The sequence below is a fragment of the Heteronotia binoei genome, chromosome 7 (genome assembly GCF_032191835.1).
Source record: "Heteronotia binoei isolate CCM8104 ecotype False Entrance Well chromosome 7, APGP_CSIRO_Hbin_v1, whole genome shotgun sequence".
In the NCBI taxonomy this organism is placed as follows: Eukaryota; Metazoa; Chordata; class Lepidosauria; order Squamata; family Gekkonidae; genus Heteronotia; species Heteronotia binoei.
In genome coordinates this window covers 33,931,520-33,954,915 of record NC_083229.1, presented here as the reverse complement: position 1 = coordinate 33,954,915, position 23,396 = coordinate 33,931,520, and the positions used below count along the sequence as shown (strand labels likewise).

Sequence of the window (23,396 nt, the reverse complement as noted above, 5' to 3'; positions counted from 1 at the left end):
GCAAGTGGAGGAGTGGGGAATCAAACCCGGTTCTCCCAGATAAGAGTCCGCACACTTAACCACTACACCAAACTGGCTCTCCGTGTTTTTTTTTGAGATGCCAATGGCCCATCCAGTCCAACACTCTGTGTCACACAGTGGCCCCCAAAAACCAGGTGCCATCAGGAGGTCTATCAGTGCAGCCAGGACACTAGAAGCCCTCCCACTATGCTCCCCCCAAGCACAAGAATAGAGAGCATCACTGTTCCAGACAGAGAGTTCCAACAACATCTCTAGCATGAATTCCAAGAACTCATATTTTAGATTGATACAGTGTAAGTTACCACTGATACAATCTAGGTGTAGATTCCCATTAATTCCATAGAAATTAAGCTAGCAGAAACATTAACCTAAATCAATTCCCAGTACCCTCTCAGAATGACCTGGTTAACAGTGCCATCCAAAGCACAGTTACACTCCTCTAAGCCAGTGACTTCAATGGATTTAAAAGGGTAAAACTCTGTTTAGGAAAAAAAAAAAAAAAGGATGAAACAGCTAGATCCCTGTCCTACTTAAATCAGCTACCTAATATATAATTCAGCCACCATCAAGTGCTGCCTTTTGTTTTTTCTCTAAGTAATCCCTACTGATGCTAATCTGCAGATTGCTTTGACTTGGCAGCCTCTTTGCACATGTGCAGGTGTGCAAAAACCAAATGCGAACTGGTTTGGCAGCCCTTCAGAGCTCTTCGGCACTATTGAACAAACAGGATAACCAGCTGATGTCTAATGCTTTCAAACACTGCCAGTTTGACTGTCAAACATGCTCATGGAGAGATTCACAGCATTCTTGCAATCTTTGGCAACCAAAATAGCCACTTGACTATCACATGCCCTGTGTCACCTCTCCCATGTGGCCCACACAAACAGTAATAAACTTTTAGCCGGATTGGAGTCAGTAGAACAGCTATAATCCAGCAGCACCTTAGAGACCAACACAATTTTGGGGTACAAGCTTAGAAGAGTACAAGCTCCCTTCATCTCTAAAGTGCCACTGGATTAAAAATCTAGCTGTTCTACTGCAGACCAACATGGCTATCCACTGAAACAGTAATAAATTTATAAGTATGCCTATAACCTTTTTACTACTACTACTACTACTACTACTACTACTACTACTACTACTACTAATAATAATAATAATAAATTTTATTTATATCCCGCCCTCCCCGCCTAGGCAGGCTCAGGGCGGCTAACAACAGTTCAATAAAATTATACAATATAGAATATACAATATAAGGTGATTTAAAACAACATTGAAATTATACATTAATTTAAAACAACAATCTAAAACCAGTTCGAATGTCTGGGTCATTCCATAGTTTAAACGGCGGTGATCTTCCTGATGTTATTCTGTACACTTATATTATGGCAGGGGTCACTAGATAAATCATTGGTGGATTAAACAGCCATCCTATCAACGTCTACAAAAGCCTGCTTGAAAAGGATGGTCTTACAGGCCCTGCGGAATAAGCAGTATGTGTGTGTGATAAGTGCCATCAAGTCACTTCTGACTTATGGTGACCCTATGAATGAATGCCTCCAAAATGTTAATTTCCTTGTTCAGGTCTTGCAAACTGAGGAGTGCAGCTTCATTGATTGAGTCAATCCATCTCATGTTGAGTCTTCCTCTTTTCCTGCTGCCTTCAACTTTTCCTAGCATTATTGTCTTATCCAGTGACTCCGGTCTTATGATGTGACCAAAGCACAACAAAGTGAGTGTACAAGGTTGTTTCTCACTGCTATTATTGAACTTTAGTCAACCCTTGTGTATCCAGAGTGAGGGGAGGAACTAGCAAGTCAGACTCTTGACACAAAAGAGTGTGCAAGGTATAATATAGTGGGTTCTTAGGCATTGAAGAGGCGAGGCGGTAGTGATAACAAGCTCTTTATTGAGTACAGCATGGTAGGTGGCTGCACTAACAAGACTGAAGAACGGGGCCCGCTGAGCCAACTATATACAACATTGGGTTCACGCGCTAGCATGTTATTGGGTCATTCAAACCAGCCAGGGCCTGTCATTGGAGCAGGGCAGTTTGGATTTGGATCCTACTGCCCATTGTTCCTAAGTCCCCAAGCTCAGTCCTTCAGGCTCCAATGAGCCAGACAGGATCATCATTGGTAACAACATGGATTCTCATACATAACAAAGATTTCAAGTACAGGACTCTGTTCCACTTGGAAAGATAATATTTGGAGTTTATTCCATCCCACCTTCATAGACCTCAAGGGATAAAAACCTGTGCAGTTGCTAGGAATCATGTTTCCCTGTCTTCCTTCCCTCCTTTCCCACTTGTTTACCCACCTACCCCTTTCATTCCCCCTCCTTTTTCAATAGTTTGCTTTCTCCTTACTATAGTTGTAGTATTGTTTATTTGGTAATGTGACAGAAAGCAAAATACAGTAAGACGTCTCTCTCCATTTCATAAAGGAATCTGCTTCCACAGAGCTTGTTATTCAAAAGAAAATTACATTTTGAGGAAAATAGGGTCTTGCTTCCCATTGTACCATGCTACACTAACAATACGATTTACTGTTACCCGAGAAGGCTAAGTGACATCATCGTTATTATACTATGTGAGAAAAGAATTGAGTTGGAATGGAAATATCTAATATTCTTATCACTCCTTTTTATATGAAGTACTAGTATTACATTAGGGGGGGAAATGGAAGCAAAACCTTCCTCCCCATGTTTTAAATTACAGTTTTACATGGGTGCATAGCACTGAGAGCATTTGGCACAAATAACTGTTCTCTCTGAAGCATGGCTGAGAGCAGCAGAACAAGAGCAAAGCATATTTTGACGTTTCTTCACAGAATTCTCGAAAGTTGATTGCTGTCGTTGAAATCTGCTTGCTGTATGTGCTAAGTGTAGAAAAGCAGGGAAGTAAAGTCTTCCATAGCTTAATTGCAAACTGATTTAAAACAGTGTGATCTCAAAGCAGCTGCGGTCCTAAATTGGTCGCTTTTGAACCGGATTGGTAAGGGAAAGCCCCTAGGAACAAGAGGATGCCTGATGGCTCCCTACAATCCTCCTCAAAGATGTTCCTAACTCCACCTTGTAAATCTTGCGACCATTCTGAATATAGCCAGCCAATCACATAAGACCTGCCAAGTTCTCAACAATAACGTCTCTCTCATTTCCCAGACAGAAATCCACCTCCCAGAAGTGTATCAACCCACAGGTGAACATGCAGGTTGCATTTGTTTGTGGGTCATAAGATCACTGAAACAGCATTGTTGCCATTCCCCCCAGGTGCAGTCTATGGTTTCTTCTCATTTCTCATGTGATCTCTGGGCTTCAGATGTTACTGGAGAGGTATGGAATGATAGCACTCAGGGAGCAGCAGCAACCATAAACCTCCTATAATTACAATGCAGAAGAATATCATATAAATATGATCCCACCTTCTAGGTCTGATCAGGTTGAAAGAAAAGTACATACAGAATGATAAAGTCAGAAGATGTCAAAAGATTCTCAGGCCTAACGTGCACACATAGATTTCACAATGCATGGCCATTTCCACAGCATCTTACTTAAAAAAAAAATATTTCCATTATACCCCACCTTTCTCTACAGTGAAGCCTCCAGACAGCTTACATCATTCTCCTCTCTTCCATTTGATTGTGACAACTCTGTGAGGTAAGTTAGGTTGAGAATGTGCAAGCTGGCCCAAGGTCACCTGTCAAACCTCTATACAGAGTAAGGATTTCAGCCTGGATTTCTAGTCCAGTACTCTAATAACTACACAACAGTAGCTCTTACAGTACTGCAATACCTTCCCAGTATGTGTGTACAAAGTCATGTGGACATTGTTTTGGATTTCCTTGAGTTTTCCCTTTTTTGATCATATGTGTGTGGGGGGTGGGTGGGTGGGGAGAATGTGAAGCAGGCTGAGGAGTTAACACAGAGCCCAAATGAGATGACCAGCCTAGCTGGCACAGATAACATGGAAGGAGTTGGAACATTGTGATTCTCAGCTACTTTCCCTGATAATATGACTGGTATTTTCTGAGTCACTCAGGACTATCTTGATTTTCTTCCTGTGTTTGCATACAAAATGCATACTCACAGCTGCCTCACTATTGGATTGTCAGGGGCTCCTAAAAAGGTTTTCAACCTCCAGACAGGGCCTGGAGATCTGGAATTACAACTGGTCTCCAGATGACAAAGATCAGTTCCCTTGGAGAAAATGGCTGCTTTGGAGGGTAGACTATATATGGCATTATACCCCACTGAGGTTCCTCCCCTCCCTCACCAGGTTCCACCCCCAAATCTCCAGAGATTCCCCATCCCAGAGCTGGCAACCTTACAAGGAAAAAAAGACGCTATGGGTAAAACCTATGAAAGCATGTAATATAGGCATGTCTGCAGTCAAAGTTGATGAAGGTTTTATTTTATTATCTTGTGATAAGGAAGGATGTTCAGAGTTGAGGTGAAAGCTCCGATGTCCATAACAGAAGGGAAATTCATGAGAGGAGAAGCGGGTAAAAATGTTAGTTCAAGCGTTTGACTAAATAAAGTTGCCTGAAGAATGGACATTTGGCCAATTTCTACATCTCCTTCCTGTTGACCATATCCAACCACCTGAAAATTCAAAGTCAACCAGTTACAAAGTCAGCAAACCTCCAGATTCTAAACATTTGAACAAAGCTTGATTTCCTTCAAACATAACCCTCACAGTACTTTCATTAAGACATTGTTCACATGCAATTAAATTGCATTCTATGGTTCCCACAAGCCAATGTTGAGGCAATTAGTTAGAAGATGTCTGACCAATACTGTTTTAATTGTTATTTTTCATTATTTGTTTTAATGTTCAATATCTTATCTATATATTTATATTTTATATATCCTATGTCTTATTTAAGTCCTTCTTGATTTATACAAATTTTCTGTGGTTGTTGTTGGTCTGCATTGTGCTGTGTATTTGGTCATGGACCATAATAAAACTTGATTTGATCATTAAGACATTTCTGCCTCAATTCCCACAAACAGATGAAACCTCAAGAGAACACTTCATGATGACATTTGCAAATCACAAGCCATTTCGGTTGCCCTACAATGATTCCGTGAGGTATAAATTTTAAAAAAACAGAACATGTTTGCAAACAGGGAAGTAGGTCAGCCTTTGGTTTTTGCTCTGCAAAGCTGTTTGTCTGTGTGATTTAATACATTAACCTTCACTATGCAAGCACCTGTGTAGCATTTTATATGACCTCAACTTTTTATAAGTCAAAAGGTCTTTAAACATAGGCTGTCTTCCACTTCTGTATTTTGACATTTACTTCTAGTATAGTACATGCTTTATTCAGCAACATTTAAATATATAGAGAGAGATAGAGAAAGAGCTCTGATTTCAGACATACTCACATGGGTGCTCAGCACCTTTCGGTTCTCAGTCCTATGTGATAGGAACCAGTCAAGCAGACTCCTTCTGGAAAGGCTCTTCAGTGCAACAATCTACCATCCGGAGAAATAAAACAAAATGTCAAAAGAATTCCAAGGACCAATACCTAAGCTTTAACCCACACAAACACACATAAAAATTTGCTTGTTTATTTAGGACACCTGTGTAGCTGCTTTTTAACTTTTCATCATTAAGAGCTGTATGTGAGAAAATGAAAACAATGAAAATTTATGTCCTGTTTTGATTGTTAAGTGTAGAATACTTATATTAACCAACAGGTGCATCCACCCCCACCCCACTCCATGGAGACCATGTTTGTTTCATTACATTATGAGATGTTTCTATAAATGATCAAAAGGCCAACATTATAATGTCACTTGGGAATTATAATGTGTGGTAGACAGGCAGCAGCACATGCTTTCAGCGGGTGCATGACACTGCCATGATGATTCGATTGCGGGACTGCAGACAGAGCCTAGCTGTGGCTCTTGCTGAAATCAGGACACGTTGGCTTTTAGCATGCAACCATGTTGAAGTCAACTGGCAGCAGTCATACGACCTTGCCATTGTATCCTATGAATGCTAGAACTCACTGTGGCCTGGAAGAAAATTGTTTCATTTGAAATGTGGTGGCAAAGGAGATTTTTATGGATACTGTGGACCACCAAAAAACAAATAAGTAGGTTCTAGATCAAATCAAGGCTGACCTCTCCTTAGAAGCTAAAATGGCTAAACTGAGGCTATCATACTTTGGTCACATCATGAGAAGACAAAACTCACAAGAAAAAAAAGAATCACGCTAGGAAAAGATGAAGGCAGCACTAAAAGCAAAAGGCCTAAGATGAGGTGGATCAACTCAATAAAGGAAGCCATGCCATGCCATTCAGTTTGCTGTTCTTGAGCAGGGTTGTTAATGATATGATGTTTGGTCATTAATCCATGGACGCACCATAAATTGGAAGTGACCTGACAGCCCATAACGCATCCAGAGCCAAGAAAGATAATGATACTTTAGCAATTTCCACCACGGGCTGACCAAGTAACATTTTCCTCCACTACCTTTGGTCCAATACTTCTTTTCAATTATCATACTTTATTGGCAAAAATGTTATTTTAGTGATGAGATTGTTCACCCGTCCCGACTTGCAGGCCCTCTACACTTAAATATGTTTTTATTTCATGACTCAAAGCAACAACTCCTATACTTTGCTTCTTTTGCCCACTGGATAATCCTGTGAATCAGCAGCTCACTATAAACACATGTAGTGTTCTGACGTGGAGCTCACACTGATTACAGCTTTGATAACTAACAAAAGAACAGAACATAAATGGGGAGAGGCAACGTGCTTGCCAAAACTGACTCCCCAATTTTGGGCAGCAAACGGAAAACAGATTCTTATTCCCACAGTCCCTATGGAAGAGAAAATCTGATCCTGATTGCAAGGAATTCTGTTTTTGCAGTAACTCCAGTTTCATTTGAATACCTCATTCACAACTCCTCACACGTGTTGCTCCAACCCAGAGATAATCCTTGTGTGGGAAACTGGGGGTACACTGGCACTTGTGAAGAGGGGCTTGAGAATTTTTTTTTTTTTGCTGTAATAACATGATTCAGTAAGCTCAGTTATTTCCGTTTTACAATTTTGTCACCATGGAACACATCGGTTATGGCGGAGCACTTATGTTCCAGTTGATTCTGTTCCATGAAGCTACTACTGAGCTGATACCACAGATTAAATTCCCATTTTCTGTTTCAGCCAGTTTGTGAGCCAGACACAAAATCATTCAATAGCTAAAGCTTAATCTTAAAAAAGGGGGGCGGGAATCTATGCATCAGATGTTACAGACTGTTATCCAAAAAATAAAAACAGTTGTGTTTTTAGTGCACTACCTCTCGGGCAAGTCTGTCGAACACATACTGTTGAGTGATCACTTCAGTCCAGTTCCTTTCTACCTCTTCACCAAGCTGAGCATCATCCGTTTGTTTAAGCTTTATTAGAGCTTTGATCTATTAAAAATATGTTAGGAAAGTTTCTGTCTCCAAGAAAGTAATGACATTCTGAATTCAAAAGGTTCAAGTATCGTTGTAGATCTTATAGAAAACAACTCTGCCACTTATGGCTCACTGTCTGCTCCATGAATCCTTGAGTCTATATTTGTTGCATACATGGATGGGTTTACTACTTATTGAACTAGACTGCTTGTACTTTCTTATATTATGATTGCCCTTGAAGACAGGAAAAAGGTGTGGGCCAGAGGCTGGAGTGTTAATGTGCAGTAACAGATTAGGAACAGAGTACCAGCATAACAAAATTCTGGCATGCTGGCAAAACATCTTATTCAGACTCAACACTGTACGGTGGTACAGCACTTCAGGAAAGAGATATGGTCCTCTTTCACTGATAAAGGAGGGATGAGGTCTCCTTGGACTTCAAAAGAGGCTATGCTGGGGAACATGGGACTTGCAGGGACAAAGCCTGTAAGACTGTAGGAAGGTGGGTGATTAGGTGATTTTGAGTAAAGTAGCTAGCCGGATCCAATCCATGCACTTAAACAACTGTTTGGAAGATAGAAGCAGAGGTACAGATTTGTGAACAAGCTGAGAATGATGTACCCTGAGTGCAGAGTCTCTCTTTCAAGACATTTGCTCACTTCTTAGGGTGGTGGTGGGTCCCTAATATATGGGATCTTGTTTGAAGCCAGGCTCAGGCAAAGATAGCAGTTTGTATTCTACTGTTCTGCCTAACAAAGGCTGAAGCCTTCTTCCTGCCAAAGAAGCCTTCTTCTGACAGATACATCTCTTCCTCCAGTGGATGAGCCTGTCAGGAAAAGGTTCCTTAGGACATAGGAAGACTTTTAACTTTGCTGAATAGAATGTTAGAAGGCATGCCAGCAGATGTCAAATGAACAAACCAGGCACACAACAGAATACTGAATTCACTGTTCACAATCTCCATTTGTACACAATCCTCTCATATTTTAGTGGGAGTGTTTGACTTCTTTCAAATTGGTGCAGCTTCAGCCAGGCAAACTCAACCTTATCTGCACCCAGTAAGACTTCTTAATGTTCTCTTAGGGTTGCTGGCCTCCAGGTGGGGCCTGGAGATCTCTCGCTTTACAACTGATCTCCAGCTAACAGAGATCAGCTCCCCTGGAGAAAATGGCTGCTCTGAAGGACTCTGTAGCATTGTACCATATTGAGGTCCCTCCCTTCCTCAAATCCCACCCTCTGCTGGCTCCACCCCCAAAATCTTCAGATATTTTCCAACAAAGACCTGGCAACCCTAGTTCTCTATGTAAAAAATGTAGGTAAGCTGCTAACTAAATCAGCTTCAAGTAAGCCACGCAGGAAGCAAAGAAGTCACAGATCTTACCTGAGCTTTAAATTCTGTATCAGTTAAACTCCGGAGTTTTTCTTCAAAGGACAAGAGGAAGTCCTCTATTTTTCTATCAACTAATTCAGAGCTAAACAAATTAAGGTTCATCGTTAAGAAGACTACTAATTATTAAGCATATAAATAAAGATTCCTGTCTCTGATTAGCTGCCTTGCTTTTAAGTGGTGAATTGACAAAATGCTATATTAGCATCTTGAAAAATACAGAATTGATTTTCATATTTTGTTTTGTTTTGGATTAGATTCATAGGTTAACTCACCTAAGAAGAGCTTCATGTGCAAACTATTTGGGTGGATATGATGTGACAGATTTTCAGCATGTTATCACATCAACTTTATGCAAAGGCAGTGAGGGTCAAGGAAACACACAGCACGAAAAAGGATGACTTGGAGTTTCCACTGTATTTTTGAATGGTACAAAGCAAGTATAAAAGGCAGATTTGGTTTGGAGTTGTAGCCATGGTAGGGAGGGATTGAAGCAGGCCCTTAGCTAGAGGCGGCACATGGGGCAATGCCCCTCAGAAATATGCCCTCCCCCCCAATTTAAAAATGGATCACTTGAAAATTAATCTTAACAGTATTGCCTGACTACAAAGACACTCAGATTTTAAAGATTCCCAGTATTGAACACATCTCCACAGACAATAACTCCACTTTATATTATTGGTCTTTGTTCAGTTAATTGATTAATTACAAGCTTGATTTTTTTAAAAAAATATTTATTTACAAAAATTACAAACTTGGTTAAAGCTTTAAGGACACACAAAGGAGGCTGGGGTTTTAAATTAACAGTTATACTACTCTGAAATTGAGTTTTTGATATTTTCCAGAATATTAAGAAAACCATGAAAAATGCATTATCCAGAAGTTTATTTCTCCATGTGTGTTGCATGAGTGACAATAGGCTCTTTCTCAGCTAAGGTTATTTCAAATCCAAGATATAAAAGACTTTGATTTGTGTCTTAATGTCACTCGTGGTGTGTTCACATTACACTAAATAATGTGTTTTTCAACTGGTTGTTTACTGTGTAAGAACAGAAAAATCCAGTTGCAAAATGCATTATTCAGTGTAGCCTGAACGCACCCTTACACTGCAATCCTAAAGAGAGTTACATCAGTCTAAGCCTATTCATTTTAATGGGCTTAGACTGGAGTAAGTCTCTTTAGGATTGTACTGTTAGTATGCTACAGAAGAAGATCACCCCTTATCATTGCCACTGGATGTTAACCACAGTTTTTCTGTAAAGACCTGCAACCTATGGACTGACTCTGGACTCTGTTTTTTGGACCTGGCTGAACCTTGCTGTTAAATTATCTCAGATTGACAGAACTGCCTTCCTGGATGACCCCTGATTCTGGACTCTACTCTTGACTGTCAACTAGCACTATTGACTTGCTCTGCCTGCAGCCTCAGGGCACAGGGTCAGCCTGGTTAGTACTTGGATGGAAGAGCAGCAAGGAAGTCCAGGGGTGCTATGCGGAAGCAGACAGTGGCAAAGCACCCCTGAACATCTCTTGCCTTGAAAACCCTACAGGGCTGCCATAAGTTGGCTGTGACTTGGTGGCACTTTCCACTGTGACCAGCTTAGCCAGTGAAGCACTGTATGAGCTATGTATTAGAAGGCCCACTTCCAAGGTAGTTTTTAAAGCTCTAAGTCTATTGAAAGTACTTGGACATAATTGAATTGCAGCTAACTTCTTCAATTGGTTTCAGTGGGATTCAGTCATGATTAACTGTATATGGATCATAGCCACAGATGTGGTATGTAGAAAGAAATATACTGCCGTTAAAGCACATTCCCCTGCGTCTCTGTAGCAAGTTGGAAGACAGCAGCAGAAACATTAGTCATAGAGAATTATGGGGAACCTGATGTCTTATATATTTTAAGTGTGTCATAGTTGTTCAGAAAATGTGGGACGTAGCGGTGAAGAGCATCAGTATTCACAGAGCTCGTGAGTGGAAATAATAACATTAAAGTTTGCACTCTTAAAAACAATTAATAGGAGACTTACTTATATTTAGTTGCCTGTGTTGCTACAGTAACAGAAAAACCCAGGATCCCAGATGTGTTTCTTGTGGCAGAGTAGACATGGTAGCTTAAACCAAAGGAGAAGAATAACATTCCAGTAGTACAAGTCATTTTATTTTGACTAGAAGTACTAATTACTATATGGGAGCTTCCATCAAAACCTGTTTCCCCACATGCACATTTAACACATATGAAAGCCAGACCCGGCAGATTGGTGGACAGCACCAGCAAAATTACTGCTTAAACAATGTCATTACTGCCATGGCATTATACCTGAAAACTGCCTAAAGCACAGGGAGAGGGTCTAATGCTTCTGTCAGTCTGGTCAGGACCAAATGCCACTGAGATCTCCATTCCATCCAAACAGACCGTGTTCTAATGTGGTGTGGTGGTTAGAGTGTCAGACTAAGGAGACCAAGGTTAAAATGCCCAACCTGTTGGATAGGTAACTTTGGAGCAGTCATGGTCCCTCAGTCTAACCAATCTCAAAGTGTTGTTGTGGCAATACAATGGAGACATGGGAACCATCTTCACTGTCCTCAGTCCCTTAAGATCTGGGGTTGCCAAACTGTGGCTTGGGAGCTGCATGTGGCTCATTCACACATATTCTGTGGCTCTTGAAGCCCCCACTAGTTTGGAAAAGACATTTGTCTCTTCAAATCACTTCTCCAAGCAAAGCCAACTGGCGGCTTGAAGAATACATTTAAAGTTAAAGTTGCTTTCTTTCCACCTCTCCCCCCAATCATTCTCCTTCTTCCTTGTGCCTCTCAAACATCCGATGTTTATTCTGTGTGATTCCTACTTTAAGCAAGTTTGGCCACTCCTGACTTAGATGAAAGGTGCAATAAAAATGTACCAAACAGACAAGACAGACGGATGGATGATAAATGGATTCTATCAGTGGCTATTCCATCTGGATGTTTGTAGAGTGATTGTACTTGAGTTCTGAACTCAGCTGAGTTCCTCTTTTCTCTACTGGCTATTTTCCTTTTGGTTATACCTTACCAAGAAAATGCCTATTTTGATGCTGCATTCAATGGTTTAGTATAAACTTAAGTCATTTATCAATTGACCACAACTATAATGATAATGAATACTGTAATTTCAGTAAGGAAGTAAAAAATTTAGGTAGCCATGTTGATCTGTTGGAAAATCCATCAACAATAACATGGCAATCTTTTATTATGTCCAAATACAATAGAATGGATGTTCTTATCAGGCAAGTCTTATATTATGCTTCCAACAATCAATTGTTTGAAGTAGACAAGCAGTTATATGAAGATAGATATAGGAAGATATTTGTTGTCATATGCTACACTACTGTGCACTGCTGACACATCTTCACTCCACTGACAATAATGTGGGCAGAATGGACTTCATGTTTTTTAGTCCCCGGCTCTTGAATTACTGTGAGACATTTTGTTAAGAGCCTAAATTTGTGAATACTTAAAAGGGAATAGAGGACTGCCAGTCAGTACACAAGAACTACCTCCCTAAATCATCTTTACCTCAATCCCCATGGCACATTTTTTTGTCCCAAATTTTAATCCAACTATAGTTTGGATTCACCAGGGTTCACAGATTCACTTTAAAGGAAGAGAAGCAACGGCTTGGATCCAGTGTACCATTTCCTCTGGCAGAAGGATTTTTGGCCACAAAGCACAACTTTCTCACACATAGCCTTCCATTAGAGCCCCAAATACCCAGGAACAGCATCTCAGGGGCCGCTTCAGGTCACAATGGGAGAGAGGGAGTAGGGCTCCATTTACATGAAGCTCTTCCTAAGTGATAATATTTTGTTATAGACCCTAACTATCCATGAGTTTGGATTATTCTGAGCTCCATAAATTAATGTTTGGAGAATAAAGTGACCTCTGAGAAGCTGGCCACCTCAGTTTGCAGTGTTGCTCCATGAATATCCATTACTAAACAGAAGGGAGTTCTCAGAGCAATTAAGTACCCAGAGATCCTCAAGTTTACTTCAAAGGTTTTCTGCAAGCAACAAACTCACCCCAAAGTTTGCTTGGTTCTCAGGAAATCAAAGCAGGGCTCCTCCATGTGCATCTGAAATGCAGTGTGATTTCCATGTGAACATTTAGCTTGATCCATACAACATGAAACCAATATGACAATATGTTTTAAACCACCACATTCATTTTCATTAAGCCCCATTACAGCAATCTATATTAATAATTTGCTCTGACCTGGATGTCCCAGGCTAGCCCAATCTCTTGGAAGCTCTTGGAAGCTAAGCAGAGTTGGTCCTGGTTAGTACTTGGATGGGAGACCACCAAGAAAGTCCAGGATTACTACACAGAGGCAGGCAAAGGCAAAGCACTTCATACAAAGGCAAAGCTCTTCATACAGGGCCTACTGTAAGCTCCAGGAGGATTGGCTACATCAGGGGTGTGTAGTCTAATATGTAAATGAGTTCCCGCTACAAAAAAATGCCCTGCATATAATCTTGCATATTTTATGAAAAGAGCATCAAAACATACCACAAGCAGTTCCATAAGTACATATTCTTTTAGACTCTGAGCACCAGTCTAAAAAAAAAGGGAGAGGCGGGAGTAGGTTAGTCATTTTTCTATGAAGCACAGAGTTTCATTCCAGTTTTCTAGTTACCACAGTAATGCACCCAGGAAAGTGGTGCCAGGGGAAGAGCATAAGCCCCTCTCCATGTGCACTGTGGTCTTAAGCTAAACTGGACTCCACACACCTAGGAAATAAGTTCCAATCGGGGAATGCTCAGAGCACATCTTGTTAACAGGACTCATGGAGGACACGAGGATTTTGTAAAACATGAATTGGCCTTGGAGGCTATGGTTTTCAAACTACCTGCTTTCAGGGAATTGTTTCCACATGATAAATTCTCTGAAGAACTCTTATGCTTTAGTTCATGCTGTCAGTTCAACTGAGAGGGCAGTTAAATTTGTGGAGTATCACTTTTGGCTCACACAAACTGTTGAATGGGTGGTCTAGAATCTACTGTGCATACTGACTGTGGAGGACACATTATGATTCCAGGAATTACTAGGACATGTCATACAACTGGGGTGCGGAGCAATGAATATAAACTTGAACAAGAATCCCACTGATAGAAGTGGCTGAACCCTCTATTTAAATGTGCTTAATTTTTCCAAGTTCTTCCAGAGAATTCTTGAACTTTTCCTCTGAAAATTCTCTGAAACTCTTGAGTGCTTCTTCCCTGTTAACTATCTACTCTCTCTGGTCTTTCATGCTGTCAAATAAATGTGCCATGAATAGTTAAATCATTGCTTGCTCTGAAAACTGAAAATTGAATGCCTGTTTTCACCCTCCCCCACTCCTTTTCCAAACATTACTTTGCAAGGGCAGGACAAAGCAAACTGATTGTCAGGAAAGCTGGAGAGAGTGAGGGGATACATCTGCAGCATCACATTGCTTATGGTGATCAAAACTAGGCTTTGGAAGATATTGTGAAACCTCCATTACTTTTGGAAAGATTGGTTTCTTTAGTGTTAATTTTTAGTGACTTATTTAGCCAGGAAGAACTCAGCACTGCCAGAAGCAATGAAGGCTTAGCATCTTCCAAGGCCTATTTTTGATCACCACAAATATTGGAGAGTTAGAGATTGGGCCTTTGCTAAAATCAGCCTACTTTATTTATCTAACAATAATTATATGCTGCCTCTCTAGAGATCACCTATTTTAGCACCTACCGTCCTCAACTTTCCTGCATTTTAACTCACTTTCTCAAGATGTGTATAGAAAGGGAATTTCCACTCTTCGATTAACCCTTCCCTCCTCTCCTGTTCCAGTCTTTTGAAATGATGTTGCAGTAAAACAGGTTGCTCAACTTTGTAAATCTTGATTTCAGATTTGATTTGATTGGATTGATTGGATTTATATCCTGCCCTCCCCACCGAAGCAGGCTCAGGGCAACTCACAACAATAAAACAGTAAAACAGTTCAAGATTCATCTTAGATTTCAGATTCATCTTACGGCATACTCAGGCCACAAGGGCACTGGGTTCATCTGCTGAGCTGTAGTTGGTAGGGTTGTGCCACTGGGCTGGTCACTATTAGGTTGGCACAGGGCTCTGCTGCTTAGCACCAGTGCATTCAACGCACTGTTTCTGTGCTGTGGTCCTTGCAGAAAACACTCCCTAGGTTTGTAATTCAGAGAAATTCTCAGATTTGAACTAAGGTTCTGTGTGTGTCACTGGCACAGTGGCATTTGTTCTGCTGGGCACAAGCATCTTCACCACAGTTGACTTTCCACTGCAGAGAGAAATTCACTAGGAGAATCTGACTGCTGCATGTGTTTGCAAGTTTTCCCCATCAAAGAAGACAATGGGGAAGGGGGGAACCACTTTGGGGGTCCCACGGAATGGGAACCCCTGGTCCAATCTTTTTTGGAACTTGGGGGTTCCTTGTGGGGACACGTTCCTGCAGCTACACTGCAAATTTGGTGCCTCTCCCTCAAACTGCCTCCTTCCCAGTGTCAATTTTCCCACCATAGGGAAATTGACACCTTTCCCCTCTGCCATATAAAAGCATAGGGAATGGGGTCAGCTTCTTTGAGTGCCCCTAGAATTGGGCCCCCTGGTCAAATCTTTTTTGGAACTTGGGGGTTCCTTGTGGGGACAGGTTCCTGCAGCTACACTGCAAATTTGATGCTTCTCCCTCAAACCGCCTCCTTCTCAGTGTCGATTTTCCCACCATAGGGAAATTGACACCTTTCCCCTCTGCCATAGGAAAGCATAGGGAATGGGGTCAGCTTCTTTGAGTGCCCCTAGAATTGGGCCCCCTAGTCAAATCTTTTTTGGAACTTGGGGGTTCTGTGTGGGAGAGGCTCCTGCAGCTGCCCTGCAAATTTGGAGCCTCCACCTCAACCCCCCCTCCCCACAGCCACTATTCAACTTACTCTATTTTGCCATTGACTTCAATGGCCCAAAGGGTATAATGGGGCCGAATAGCCGCTGAATTTCAGTGGCTATTGGGATTATTGTATTCAGCGACTGAATCAGGTCAGAGAATCTGATTTGGCTGTATATGGCCTGAATACAGCTGAATGAGCTGTTTTTGGGGGTTGAATTTGGTTCAGTCAAACTGAATGCACACCCCTAGTATGAAGATGAGCTGTAATTCCAGGGGATCCTCAGGTATCACCTGGTGGCTGGCATCCCTACCACTGGCTCAACAAATGGCCACACAGCCAAGATTAATAGGCCCAAATCAGCAACAAATTACCTGGTAATAGACAGTGACAATGGAGTTTGCATCTCCTTTGTGAAGGGATTTAACTTTACATACATAGTGATTAACTGGCAGGTCTATCACTCGGAACTGAATAGGACATGGGTGTAGAAGTGGAAGGAACTGCAGTTTTCTGAAGAGAACAATAAAAAGCAAAGTGATGAATAACTAGTTTCTTCACAGCAAAATAGAAAGACTTTTTCTGGTTTCAGTATTTACATTGGTACTTATTTATTTCACATCCCCATGTGAAATATGGTCCAACTAACTCTGGGCATAGCACTATTCACTTAGTTATACTGGAATTGAAAGGTATATGCATGCCTTCTATATCTTCATCCAGCCCTTTCTCTGATTTGGAGAAAAAAAGAGTTGAGCCCCAAGTATAAATAACTAGCACAGTGGAGGCGAGGGCTCTACAGGTAGATGGAAGATGACACCAGGCTCCCACTGTCTATTATAGCCCGTTGAACTGCTTGTAAGTACCCATGGTGTCAAAGGGAGAGGAGATGAAGGAAAGAGGACTACACTGAGAATTATGACAAGTCCTCACTGCTATTGTGTCTTTGGAGGACAGGATTGTGATCAAGCTTTTGAAGTGATCAGTTTCACACATAAGAATATTCACTGCTGAAGAAGAAAAGTAGTTCGAACATGATATAGGCAAAATTAAGTACCTTTAAATACTGTTGATTTAAACGACAGAGTTATCTTCATCTTTTTCTTACTGAATATGAACGAATCTAATTTTTGCTGGCTCATGGTCCTTACATTCATTTTTTTGAGAAAAAATAATTATGTGACACAATCAAAGTTATGCTGTTTGGAGTCCTATTGGATTCAGTGGTGAAAACTAATCCCATGTTTAATTTGTAAGCATGGGATTAATTCTCACTCATTAAAGGCAATGTGATTTCATTTCTTTTATTTGCCGAGATTATGCCACAAAGCAGAACAACTATTTTGCAGTTCTGAAGATGATTTAATTTTAATGCTTCGTAATACCTGTGATGTACATTGCCTTTGAAGATGAAGGCTGATAAAATTTAGAAAAGAATATTAGATTGTTTAAAATAATGTGGTTTCTTTATTATAATGTTTCAAGTTACCTTGTGTACCATCTATTAAAATTTAAAAAGGGATGGACTTTTCAAAAAGATTCAACATACACACCATTATATTTTTCTCCCCTTTGTATTACCTAAAAGTGAAAGAGTCATTCCCAGGTACTTACTCGACAATATATTTCAGGAACTCCTTTGATTCCTAGGATAAAAATGGTAAAGAGTTGGTTTTATTTCTGTGAAAGGGACTTCCTTCCATTTATGAACACAAAATGATGAAAAAGGGTAAACAGGGGCAGGGCTTTTTTTGAGCAGGAACACAATTCCGGCTGGCTTGGCATGAGGGGGTGTGGCCTAATATGCAAATGAGATCATGTAGGGCTTTACCTACAAAAAACCGTGTGAAACAATGGTGATGTCAGGGGGTGTGGCCTAATATGGAAATGAGTTCCGGTTGGGCTTTTCCTACAAAAACAGCCCTGAACAAGGGCAAATAAAATGATGTGCACAACTGCTAAGTGTTTGCCTCCAGTGAAAACAGAATCCAAATTCTATACTTACATTGCCTGTGAAGTTTCCTTGGACAAGTCCTTCAACCCACAAGCGAGATTTGAAAGCTTTCACAAATGCTAGCAGATTTTCGATGGTAAGGCCATTATTTAAAACCTTGTATTTGTCTATCAAAGACCACCTGCCATGCTCCAGTACTGAAAGCCGTAGGTCTCTGCAAACCCAAGTGAAAGAAACATCAGTAAAAGCATGATTATTCTGAAAATGTCATTCTGAGCTTTAAGTACTATCATCATACTGAAGAACAGAAATATTAGGAAGACAGTGGGTTTGATCCAAAGCACAGTGGATAGGACACAGTCCATGGAATAGAATTTTTCCACTCCCCTCTCCCAATGTGCCCCATGGTAATCTGCTTCTGGATACCAAGGAGTCACTCAAACAAAATGGAGGACAAAGGGGTTTGTAGTGGAGGGGATTGGCAAAATTGTCCCCACCATGGTCAGAAGAGTTGGCCCACTGCTGTGTTATTTTGTCCACAGAAGAGCACTTTGGGATCCACCTCAAAGCAGTAAGGGATGACTATATCTTCCCAAAGGTATCAGGTTAGCAATTATGAGGGAAAGGATGCTGGACTAGATTGCCTCTTGATATGATCCAGTATGGCTACATATATTCTGTAGAAAAACAAATGTATATTCACGGAATTCTCGTTATATGACTTTTCTCATTATCTCCCGAAGGACACTCACTTTGCCAGTGTATCTGCTTTGATGAGAAAGTTAAAATATGTCTTTTTCAGTTGGTCAGTTATCACCTCAAAAGTTGTCGGTGTGAAATTGAAGTCAGCTATGTGGTCAATAATCAACTGAAAGAGCAACTAGGAAAGGGAAAAGGGAAATAATGTTAACATTAATGAGATCATTAATGAGATCAAATTCATGGAAACAAGTAGAAATAGAAGACCCCAACATGCAGAAGAATCATATGATGCAAGCTGTAGTAGACTACAGAAATGCAGTGAATTTAATAATAATGGTTAGCAAGGAAGAGATATCAGGAGGATATTCTGACATTTAGAAGTAAACCTTAATATAGCTGCAGAGGGTAGCCATATTGGGCTGCAGAAGAACAGGCAGAGTCCAATCCAGTAGCACCTTGGAGACCAACAAGATTTGGGGATATGAGCTTTTGAGAATCAAAGTATCTGATTAAGGCAGCTTTGACTCTGAAAACCTCATACCCCTAAAAATCTAAGATGGTATCTAAGATGCTACTTGACTAGCAGTAAATCTAAGAACATTTGCTGTCCTGCCTCCCATCAAAACTCCAGCACAGGGCAGCATCCCTAGGCATCCATTGTTGCTGAGATAGGAGATCAACATAGTGGTGACTTAGAGGAAATAAAGAGAGAACAGGAACTGTGCTGGAAAGAACAGACCATGGAGAAAAATGGAGGAGACGGCAAAGAAGAAGACAACAACATTGGGTTTATACTCTGGCCTTCACTTGGAGTCTCAGAGCAGCTTATAATCTCCTTTGCCTTCCCCTCCCCACAGCAGGGAGGTGGGGCTGAAAGAGCTCTGACAGAAACTGCTCTTGAGAGAACAGCTCTGACAGAGTTATAACTGACCCAAGGTCACTCCAACAGTTGCATGTGGAGGAGTAGGGAATCAAACCTGGTTCTCTCACATAAGAGTCTGCACACTTAACCACTGTCCCAAACTGATGTAATTATTCCTATTAATAGGAATGAAGGGAAGATTATACATAGACACAGTGATGCAAAACATGGATCACCTGAGTTTCTCAGTGGCAATGGTGTGTAACTTTCTGTGGATGGTAACAATATTTACTTGAGGAATATATCTAAAGGTGTGAAAGAGTCAATGGAATATAATTGGGGGCTAAGAAGAGAGTCAAGTCACGCTAGGATATATCTTAATCTGATGGAAGGACTAATATGAATGTGGAAGGATACAGAATGAATGAGAGTTTGGGGGCACATCTCTGTGAAGTGGGTGAACTGAAGGACACTCATAAGATTGGAACAAGATTTACAAGTAGGACTGCTGGTTTTGGTAGTCAAGGTATGGTGCAACTGGAGAGTTTTGTGGACTGCTCCTTGGAGCAACTTATTTCATATCACCTCAAGGATAAAGCAGATGTTTTGGAGATATTAATGTTAAAGCAATAGTACAACGGTGCTAGGAGGCATCTCAGCTGGTATTTTGTGCCATCCCATTTAGACATCATAATAGGCTGGATTGCTGACTCTTTTGTTTTTAACTGGTAGCATACAATGCTCTGGCTCTTATCTTGAAATGTTAAAAATTGCTGGTAATTTTTAGCATGACTTGCTGACAAATTCAGATATGTAAAAACACAAGTAGAATTGCAAACAGAGATATTCAGACAGTATCTATAAATATTTCAGAAACCAGACAGGGCAGTTAGCAAGTGGGCAAAACAGGCCATGGTGTCTTGTGTAGTTTCTTTACTCCCTGGCTGCACCCAGTGAAATAACTTCTGTTAAAAGATTTCAGATAGCAGGGCTTGGAAGGATATTCTATTGAAATCCAGTCAGAATAACAGGCTGGCCTAGGTTAAGGCAGTAAAACCACCCTCTAGGGTTGCCAATCCCCACCTGGGGGCAGGTTTAGAGGCTCTCCCTCTACTTCAGGGTTATCTGAAAGTGGGGTGGGTGGATTGAATGTCCATTGGGCACTCCCTTATACCCTATGGAAACTGATCCCCATAGGGTATAGTGGATAATTTATCTGTGGGTATCTGGTGCTCTGGGGGGCTGTTTTTTGAGGTAGAGTTACCAAAATTTCAGCATAGCATCTGATGCCTCTCCTTAAAAAGTTGCCCAAGTTTCACAGAGAATGAACTAGGGGGTCCAATTCTAAGAGACCCCAAAGAAGGTGCCCCTTTCTTCATTGTTTACAATGAAGGGAAGGCATTTAAAAGGAGTGTGGTCCCTCAAACATGATGGCCAGAACTCCCATTGGAGTTCAGTGGTGCTTGTCACAATCTTGCTCCTGGTTCCACCCCCAAACTCTCCTGGTTCCACCTCAAAGTCCCCAGATATTTCCTGACTTGGACCTGGCAACCCTACTACCCTCCTGCACCATGAGGAAGGTGCTGCCCAACATCCTTCCCCTCCATACCACCAGGAAGTGGGAAAGTGCCCAACATCCTCACCCCACCCTCTGGGCTGTGTAAAGCTGGAAGGCAGAGCTATGCCCTCCTTGCCCCGCTCCTTCACTGTTGGTTGGGAGGCTACTACATGTCCTGTTTGCCCAGTGCCATGCTGTGGGGTGAAAGGAGATTTCCACATTCCCTCCTCACCTAAGTATGGTGAAAAGGGGAGACAGAAGTTGCTGCACTCTTCTTGTCCATTAGGGAGGTGGGAGAGGGAAGGAGGAAGACAGGCCACTTCCATATTGAAGGGAGAAACAGAAGGATTATTTAATTATTATATTTATATCCCACCCTCCCCTATCGGGCTCAGGGCAGCTAACAACAATCAACAATTTGATAACAGATTTACATTATTAAAATAAAACATTGTTCAAATATTAAAACAATTTTAAATACAATTTCAAATGCAATTTCAGATGGCATTCTGTCTTATTCAAACTCATTTATGTTAATACTGTGGGACGGTGAATACTACACACCCCCATAGATGTTAAGAGCACCTCCAGTTAGTTGTTAAAAGCCTGCCTGAACAGATATGTCTTGCAGGCCCTGCGGAATTGTGGCAAATCCCGCAGGGCCCTGGTCTCCTCAGGGAGGGCATTCCAGAGGGCAGGCGCAGCCACGGAAAAGGCTCTTGCCTTTGTAGTAGTCAGACGGGCATCCTTTAGCCCAGGGATCTTTAACAGATTTAACGAACTTGATTGTAGTGCTCTCTGGGGCTCGTGTGGGGAAAGGCGATCCCAGAGGTAAACAGGTCCCAAGCCATATAGGGCTTTAAAGGTCATTTCCAGCACTTTGAACCGGGCTTGGAACACCACAGGCAACCAGTGCAGTGTCTCCAGTGCAGGTTGGATGTGCATCCATAAAGGCAGCTCCAATACCAACCTGGCTGCAGCATTCTGCACCAGTTGCAGCTTTTGGGTCTGAGTCAATTCTCGAGGTGACCGTTGTGTGGATTACTGTGGCCAAGTTGCTGTGCCACAGTGTACCACAGGGTGTACCACAGTGCCAACTGCCTTATCTGCCTGAGGTGATAAAATGCAGATCTGTCAGAGGCTGCCACCTGAGCCTCCATAGATAATGAAGGCTCCAGGAGTACACCTAAACTCTTGACCCTCAAAGCTGGCACTAAAGGTGCCCCATCGAAGGTCAGTAAAGGGATCTCTCTTCCCAGGCCACCCCGGCTTAGTCACAGAACCTCCGTCTTTGCTGGATTCAGTTTCAGTCGACTCCATCTGAGCCATTTCATAACAATTTGTAATGCCCAGTCCAGATTTTCTGGGATGCAGTCAGCCTGGCCGCCCATCAGGAGATAGAACTGGGTGTCATCCGCATATTGGTGACATCCCAGTCCATAACTGGGCGAGGGAGCGCATGTAGATGTTAAATAATGTTGGGGAGAGAACCACCCCCTGAGGTACTCCACATGCTAGTGGGTGTATTCAAGATGATTTCTCCCCCACTGCCCCAACCTTGGAGGGCAGAGGTAAGCCAATGGAGGGCAGACCCCTGGATCCCCATGTCAGCAAGGTGGTGTGACAGCAGCTGGTGGTCGACTATATCAAAAGCAGCTGACAGATTTAATAACAACATCACTGCTGACCCACCTTGATTCAGATGTCTTAGGAAATCATCCAAGAGGGCGATCAGTACTGTCTCCATCCCATGGCCCAGGCGAAAGCCAGACTGAAATGGGTCTAACGGGGAAGTGTCATTCAAAAACCCCTGTAGTTGTGCTGCCACTGCCCTCTCAATAACTTTGTCCCAAAAGGGCAAGTTTGAGACAAGTCGATAGTTGGCCAATTCAACCGGGTCCAAAGATGGTTTTTTAAGAAGTGAACTACTGCTTCCTTGAGGGGCATAGGGAAAGTCCCTTCTGTCAAGGCTGTTGAAGTAGCACCAATAATTCTGTCCTGCACACCCTTATCAACTAGGATGGACATGGGTCCAGATCACAAGTAGTCGGACGCACAGAGCAGAGACTTTGTCGACTTCCCTCAGACTGAGTGGAGCGAAATGGTCCAGCATGGGAACACATGACAGGCTCAGGGCCTCGAGTTCACATACTGTATCTAAATTAGCGGAGAGGTCACGGTGGAGTGTCAAGACCTTATCTGTGAAATAATCAGCAAAAGCCTCGCAGCCTATTTCCAATTCCCTATCATTTGGTTTGCTCTGTGGCAAGTTTGTAAGTGATTGAATAGTACTAAATAACTGAGCTAAGTGAGAATTCGCAGACACAATCTGGACTGTGAAGTAAGCCTTCTTTGCAGCTTTGATTGCCATCTCATAGGTCTTCGTAAACAACCTATAAGATGTTCTTGTAACTTCATCACGAATACACCGCCTACGTCTCTCTAACTGTCTTAATCACTGTTTCATCAGCCGCAATTCTGGGGTGTACCACGGTGCCAGCTGAGCACAGTGATGAAGAGGGCACTGGAGGCTGATCTCGTCAATGGCTGCAGAGAGTTGTTGGTGCCATGCCTCCGCTGAGCCA

At 41.8% G+C, this 23,396-nt stretch overlaps 1 protein-coding gene across 1 annotated transcript in view; it reads right to left on the bottom strand.

Moving 5' to 3' along the window:
• Positions 1-4,431: 4,431 nt before the first annotated feature.
• LOC132575510 (nardilysin-like) overlaps positions 4,432-23,396 on the bottom strand; it is a 57,186-nt gene continuing 38,221 nt past the window's right edge. The window contains exons 21-31 of the mRNA XM_060244326.1: positions 18,442-18,569; positions 17,741-17,903; positions 17,350-17,381; positions 16,110-16,248; positions 13,373-13,420; positions 12,886-12,938; positions 10,858-10,941; positions 8,824-8,914; positions 7,341-7,457; positions 5,413-5,502; positions 4,432-4,626 (exon numbers count right to left, since the gene is read on the bottom strand). Of these exons, the coding sequence (XP_060100309.1) occupies positions 4,432-4,626; positions 5,413-5,502; positions 7,341-7,457; positions 8,824-8,914; positions 10,858-10,941; positions 12,886-12,938; positions 13,373-13,420; positions 16,110-16,248; positions 17,350-17,381; positions 17,741-17,903; positions 18,442-18,569 (1,140 nt within the window). The remainder of the gene's footprint in view (positions 4,627-5,412; positions 5,503-7,340; positions 7,458-8,823; positions 8,915-10,857; positions 10,942-12,885; positions 12,939-13,372; positions 13,421-16,109; positions 16,249-17,349; positions 17,382-17,740; positions 17,904-18,441; positions 18,570-23,396) is intronic.